At 40.6% G+C, this 7,862-nt stretch overlaps 1 protein-coding gene across 1 annotated transcript; it reads left to right on the top strand.

Annotated features, from left to right (window-relative positions):
• Positions 1–616: 616 nt before the first annotated feature.
• On the top strand, positions 617–7,241 carry LOC128060689 (NADH dehydrogenase (ubiquinone) complex I, assembly factor 6-like). The gene is given in 3 exon segments (XM_052653069.1): positions 617–709; positions 6,284–6,481; positions 6,483–7,241. Coding segments are annotated over 3 exon segments (1,050 nt in total).
• Positions 7,242–7,862: the final 621 nt, after the last annotated feature.

Here is a 7,862-nt window from a genome sequence, read left to right as displayed (position 1 = left end):
ATGCCATCCAACCATCTCATCCTCAGTTGTCCCCTTCTCCTCCCACCTTCAATCTTTCCCAGCAACAAGGTCTTTTCAAATAAGTCAATTCTTTGCATCAAGTGGACAAAGTATTGGAGTTTCAGCTTGTTGAATAAACTCCAAAGTTACTCAATAAGCATTGAGAGTGTAATAGTGACATGTAGCTCAAGCAGTGCTTAATTTTTTTAAATTATAAGTAGGCATAGAAGATATTTCTCTGTATACATGGAAAGCCATAAAAATGATTTCTGCACAACAGAACATTATTTTTAATTATTGAATCCAACCAGTGGTTGCTTCATTATGTCAAAAATTCATGGAAATACATATATATTTTCAGTCCTTCAATATAGGGCAAATCCAAAAACTGTCAGAGAAACCAAGTTGCAGCAGTGCTTGCCAAAAAGGGGACAAGGATTTTGTAGAATATAGGGGATGCTAAGAATCCTTCTTAAATTTGATGCAATAATGGATTTTCTGCAAATTACATCTGATGCAATTACTTAAAGAAATGATTTATGAAAATTCTAGTTAAAGGCTGTTCTAAGCAACTGTAAATGTAACAACCAAATGTACTAATCCTGAGTCTAAGTCAATGCATGCCCATTCTGAGGCAGGAAGATATAGGACGTGGAGAGTGTGGAACTTACAAAAAGAGCCATACAAAGGAACCAGCGCTAGGTCGAAGGTATTTTTCTGATCCACACTTACCTAAGATATCACCAGTTCCCTCCTGTAAAGAGATGAATGTCTCCATCAGAATAACATTCAATACTCACTGTAATTTGTTGGCATGTATTCAAGCATTACTTAGTTTTAAGTATAATAGTACTAATTTGCTATCTGGGTTCAGCTATTTTCAATTGCACACAATTTCTTCAAACCTTTTTAAAGAATGTTGTCTGAAAGAAGTGATCCTCAAGACTCAAAGTAACAACTGCAGTCAAGATTCGGTTGTTCAAAGTGCCTGGGGCAGGAGTGTCATTCCTAGAAGAGGGTGCATGTGTGTGTGTGTGTGCTCAGTCATGTCCAACTCTTTGAAACCCCATGGATGGTAGCCTATGAGTCTCCTCTGTGGAAGATTACTGGAGTGGGTTGCCATTTCCTACTCCAGCAGAGGGTACTTAAAAAGGTCTTATTCCTACCTGGGTGTATACATATTACACCAGCCATTAACTGGGCACTAAACATGTTTACTATAGTGCACAAGGCATTGTCCCTGATTTCCAGAAATGTATAATATAGCTGAGGAGACAAAACTGATATACATATGCTCATAAATTTAGCAAAGGAGAGACTATATATAGGATGATGTGCTAAGCAGGATATAAAGAGAAATGAGACTGCATGATCCCTGCCCTCAAAATGACTATAAGTAGTGGAAAACATAATAATAGCAATAAAATAATCATTTCAAACATAAATTGGCTCAGACAGTAAAGAATCTGCCTGCAATGCAGGAGACCTGGGTTCAGTCCCTGGGTTGGGAAGATCCCGTGGAGGAAGGCATGGCAGCCCTCTCTAGAATTCTTGCCTGGAGAATCCTCATGGCCAGAGGAGCCTTGTAGGCTACAGTCCATGGGATGGCAAAGAGTCATATACGACTCAGCAACTAACACACACACACACACACACACACACAATGCGCAAAGAACTGCACCAAGAGTTTTACAGCACATGTACAATCTCATTTAATCCTCATATTAACATGATAGGATAGATATTACTGTTCTTATTTTACAGATGAAGAAACTGAGCTCAAGAGTTTAAGTAAGTGGTTAGGTTTATAAAGGGCTTCTCTGGTGGCTCAGCTAGTACAGAATCTACCTGCAATTTGGGAGACCTGGGTTATGTCCCTGGGTTGGGAAGATCCCATGTAGAAGGGAATGGCTACCCACTCCAGTATTCTGGCCTGGAGAATTCCATGGACTGTATAGTCCATGGGGAAGTAGAGTCAGACACAACTGATCGACTTTCACTCACTAGGTTTATAAAACCAGTAAGCAGTACTTGTGGATATGAGTCTAAGGAGCAGTAGCTCCTTCCTGTGATAGCACACTGTGTCTCCCACTTGTAGACAAATTACTGTGACATGGCAAACATTATAAAAGTAAACCCATGAACTTCAGTGTTTTACAGCAGTCATTTCCAACCTGAGGGAACTGGAAATGTCTGGTGGAGGAGATGGCCTTTGAGCTGGCCTTTGAGCAACAGTGAGAAGCCTAATAAGAGATGAGTAGCTGTAGGAAGTTGGATCACGCCAGGGAGTACATAAGCAAAGGCACAGAGGCAGTGCAGCATACACTTATAAAGGAGGAATGATTAATGATCTATTTTGGTAGTCATCTGGAAATAAAATAGTGGTGTGATGCGAAAAGTAAGTGGGAATCACCTTGGAATCAAATGGTAACAAGCAGATCTTAAATACTGCTTGAAGGAATTTAGACTATTTGGAGGATACTGTTGACCTATTGGGAGAAGGCGATGGCACCCCACTCCAGTCCTCTTGCCTGAAAAATCCCATGGATGGAGGAGCCTGGTGGGCTGCAATCCATAGGGTCATGAAGAGTTGGACACAACTTCAATTTTCACTTTCCTGCATTGGAGAAGGACATGGCAACCCACTCCAGTGTTCTTCCCTGGAGAAACCCAGGGACGGGGGAGCCTGGTGGGCTGCCATCTGTGGGGTCACACAGAGTCGGACATGACTGAAGCTACTTAGCAGCAGCAGGAGCAGTTGACCTATTGAAAGGTGTTTGTGAAAGAAGAGCATAATAGAACAGTGTTTCAATGTGCTTAAACAAAGAGACAATCATTAGGTGATGATACATGACAATTATTAACAAATATGAGCTCAGTGAGAGGAAATATTCTTGTCATAATATTAGGAGAGAACTGGTTAACCTTACCTTCAGGAGTAGTTATAAATAACTAATCACATCCTGACCAGAATCATCACAGTCTAGATTGGGCCAAGAAGGTTTATAAACTCAGTTTCACCCCAACTGTTTGATCACACTGGGAGAAATAATAAAGTAGCCAGGAAAATAAAATAATAATCCATAATAACAGCTAATCTTGGTAGGGGTTATATTATATGTCAGGCACTACCCTCCAAGCCCTTTATAATAACTGTCTGCCATCTGCGGAGTCCAGGTTCATTGCAAAGGAGGTTAGACAGTCCTGTGAACTATTTAAATCAAGCTATCTGAGGAGTCAGAGAATTCATCACTTTTCAAGACATCTAGTCATGATTACTAGTGACATAAAACATAGTCTCTTGTCCCTGTTGAACAGTCAGGGATAAACACTGAAATTATGCACCAACTTTCATTTTCCTAAACTCCATAAGAATCATTTATCTCTAACATGTTTCCATTTCCAGGATTACAGTTTCTTTTACATTAGTTACATTTTATGGTGCTTGTTTTCCGGCACTTCTGTCTCTTCAGCAAACTCTCTCTTCTCCAAATCAGAGTGTAGGATGGGTTATTTCTAGGAAAAGCTTCTTCAAATAAACTGATTCCACCCACCATGTATTCATTCTGGTGTCTTGTTCCTGCATTTCAAAGCACTTTTGGAGCCTACTGCTCACTATCTATGATTGCCTAAACCTTCTCAATGTAATGAGGGAAAGAGATTGTGTGAAACAAAAAGTTGGATTTGTGACCCCTGTAAATCTTAATTACCAAAAGAAAGCCAGCCACCTATATTCTTACGCAGCAAATACCTACTGTAAACAAGCTATACTAAGTCATATTAGGACAGAATGTGTGTGTATCGGAGGGACTAGTCTGAGCCAAATTATTTTCTGTGTGTTCTTTAGTGAAAGAAATTATTTCTTAATTATCTTTGCAAGTCTGACTTGCTTAGCATGGTGAATTGCACACTCTAGACACCAAATAGTTAATAAATGGGTTTTTAAAAAAATAAACACAGATTGGTGGAAGGGAGAGGAAATAAAATTCAAACATGAACAACGCACTTGTTTTAACAACTTGAGTTAAAATGTTAAATGAAGAATGAGGCTAATGGCTAAATTTGGGCAGCATGTTGGATTTTTACAGGGATTTTATAATCTTTTCTTTTACATGACCAATATAATGAATATCTTTAATAATAATAACTATTTAAGTCAACAACTCAGGCAGCCACCAGGTGCCCTCTCAGTGAAAATTAAAATTATATACATCCCTCCCTCTCACCTCATATGCTTTTCTCACCATCTCCATTTTAATGAATGGTGTAGTGGGTTGAATAATGAGCCCCCCAAAATCCTTAGACCCTGTGAAAAAGTGAAAGTGAAGTTGCGTCCGACTCTTTGTGACCCCATGGACTATAGCCTACCAGGCTTCTCCCTCCATGGGAGGCAAGAGTACTGGAGTGGGTTGTCATTTCCTTCTCCAGGGGATCTCCCCAACCCAGGGATCGAACCCAGGTCTCCCTCATTCCAAGCAGACACTTTAACCTCTGAGCCACCAGGGAAGCCTGTGAACATTGCCTTATTTAGTAAAGGAGACTTTCAGTAAGGATTTGTAATGGAATCATCCTGAATTACCCCATGGGGGGCCTAAGACAAGCACCCTCGGAGACGGAGAGCAGGAGTCAGTGTGACCGCAGAACCAGAGACCAGAACAATACAGCCGAGGAGTGTCAATGAGAGCCAACAGACACCAGAGCTAGGGGACACAAAGAACTGGGTCCTCCCCGAGAACCTTCAGAGGGGGTGCAGGCTCACCAACACTAAGACTCTGAACTCACGGTCTCCAGAACTGTGACAGAGTACATTTCTGTCATTTGAAGTCATCCAGTTTGTCATAATCTTTCACAGCGTTCCTAAATATCTAACAGAAAGGACAACTCTTTCCTTCCATTTGCTCACTAAAACTCCAAGAGTTGTCCTAACTTGCATCTTTCTCTCATGTCGCCAATCTACCCAACAGTGGTAAAGAATTTATACTTTTAAAATACATCCAGAATCTGATCACTGGTCACCACTTCCACTGCTGCCACCTGTCAAAACCACCGTCCTATATTATCCCCTTAAAGAGTCTCCTGTTTAAAGGAAATCAGTCCTGAATATTCATTGGCAGAACTGATGTTGAAGCTGAAACTCCAACACTTTGGCCACCTGATGGGAAGAGCTGACTCATTGGAAAAGACCCTGATGCTGGGAAAGATTGAAGGTGGGAGGAGAAGGGGACGACAGTGGATGAGATGGTTGGATGGCATCACCGACTCAATGGACAAGAGTTTGAGTAAACTCTGGGAGTTGGTGATAGACAGGGAGGCCTGGCATGCTGCAGTCCATCGGGTCACCAAGAGTTGGACACGACTGAGCGACTGAACCGAACCAAGCGACTGAACTGAACTGAGCTGAGTCTCCTTGAATCCACCTATTCCCCCTACAACCTATTCTCAGTATACCAGACAGATTGAATCTTTAAAACTTAAATATTGTACAGTAATTAGCCTCCAATTAAAATAAATAAATTTAAATTAAAAATAAATAAATAAATACAAATGAAAAAAAACAACTTAAATCAGAGTTCCCACGCTGGCCTGTGTGCGTCCTGCCCACCCTGCCTCATCCCCCGCCCCTCGCGCATTGCTCTGCTCCAGCCCACAGCAGGTATGTTCTTCCTTGCCCCTCCTCCAATACTCCAGGTGTGGTCTTTCCTCAAGGGCTTTGCACTGGCAATTCCTCCTGTTTAGAAAACTGTTTCCTCAGGTTATATCTCTGCCAAGTTCACTCCACCACCTCCTTAAAGGCATACTCAAATGTCACCTTCTCAGAAGTAAAAACTTACTGAATAAATAATCAATTAAATGGATTTCAAATCAATAACTTTTATAACTATCAAGCACTTTTACTTTATAATTATTCTAACTAGTATTGTTCTTTTTTAAAGCCTGTGACCTGGTCTTAGTGTCCTATTCATATCTACTCAAACTGTACAGAATTAGATTCCTTTACAATGTCTTGTTCATTAAATCCATGATTACTTCATGACCTTAGATGTTTTGGAAGCATACAATAATGTCCAGTGTTTTCTGAAGTAGTATGTGGTAACTTGCCTCAGTCATTAAATATGTGACATAAGTGAAAAAGTCTTTTCTTTATAATCAGGGAGACAAGCTTGTATCTCCTTATTTTTTTCCAAAGTTGTAAACTGCTGTCAGAAATACAGTTGGCGGTGGGTGTCCTGGTGGTCTCCACGCTAGGCTTGACTCGGGGACCACTACAGCTTGGCATCCCTAGCCTGTCCTGCCGCGGGCCACCCCTGGGTGGAGTGTAGCCATGGCCAGTAGACCTGACTCCTCAGGCGCGGGCCACTATTGCTGGGAGCCACTGCGGAAACAAGATCATGAAGGCTGTTTATGCTCCCTGCTTCTCCCTGCCGAATCCAGAAGCTCTGCTTTTGCACTGAGAGCCTTCAATGTGGAACTGGCCCAGGCTAGTTAAGGACCGTGTCTCTGAGAAAACAATTGGACTGATACAAATGCAATTTGGGGGGAAAAAAAAAACTGTGAATGATTTATACTGTGACAGTCCACCGCATCAGCGTGTGGCCACTGAACTATGGAAGGCTGTCAGAAAACATAATCTGACTAAAAGATGGCCTGTGAAAATCACTGATGAAAGAGAAAAGAATTTGGATGACAAAGTATATCATAACATTCAGGAACTAGGAAATTATGCTAAAAACACTCAGAGCTCTCTTCTTTATCTAACACTAGAAATATTGGGCATAAAGGATCTTCACGCAGATCATGCCACAAATCACGTTGGAAAAACGCAAGGCATTGTCACTTGCTTGAGAGCAGCACCCTGTCATGGTAGCAGAAGAAAGCTGTTCCTTCCCATGGGTATTTGTATGCTGCGTGGTGTTTCACAAGAGGATTTTCTACAAAAGAGCCAAAATGGAAATGTGAGAGATGTGGTGTGTGATATTGCCAGCCAGGCACACTTGCACCTAAAGCATGCTAGGTCCTTCCACGAAAGTGTTCCTGTGAAAGCATTTCCTGCTTTTGCACAGACGGTTGCTCTGGAGGACTATTTAAAGAAAATCCGACAAGTGGATTTTGATCTATTCCACCCATCTTTACAGCAGAAGAATATTTTACTTCCATTATCTTTGTATATTCAGTCACGGAGAAAAAGATATTTTAAAAAAAGCAGAAAAAAGAGATGTGGATGGCAATTAGTTAATGAATAATGTAAGAGAGTGGCTAGAATAACATAGAAAGTTAGTTTCAAAATGAACAAACCTATCAAAGAAAAAGCCATTTCTCCAATATGGTCAGGATGGTAGCAGGTATATTATCACTACAGGAAGCAAGTTTGACTGTCAGGTTGGTGAAGAATAATTACAATTGTCAGGCAGAAAAATGATGAGATTGTGGGAAATTGAGCATTCCAAAATTCTCACAGAAGTGTTGACTTCATGTTATAGTCTGCAAACTCATTTTAATGCTATAAGATCCAATTCACTTTTCCAGAAGTCAGCTGTTGCCAGTTTTTGTCCTGCCAATTGTGAAATGTTCCAGTGTGATTTTTGTGTTTGTTTGTTTTATTTGTTTGAGAATTCATTATCACATTGTCAGATTTCTAGGTCATTGCTTAGAAAGGCAATTTTAGTAGTGCTTTAAATCACCCATGTGATGAACCTTTTCGTTGGAACGACCTCTGTCTCAATCATCCAAAATAATTTCATAATCTCTCTTGGATAGAAAGTTTATAGATTTGAGGCCACACAATTCTTTCCTTGGCTAAAATAATAAATTTTCCCAAGCTAAAAAGAACTTTCCCAAACCATGTTGAAAAAAAAATTGTGATA

Source organism: Budorcas taxicolor, chromosome 2 (genome assembly GCF_023091745.1).
Source record: "Budorcas taxicolor isolate Tak-1 chromosome 2, Takin1.1, whole genome shotgun sequence".
Lineage (NCBI taxonomy): Eukaryota > Metazoa > Chordata > Mammalia > Artiodactyla > Bovidae > Budorcas > Budorcas taxicolor.
Note: the sequence above shows the minus strand (reverse complement) of the source record. Positions and strands in the feature narration are given on the sequence as shown.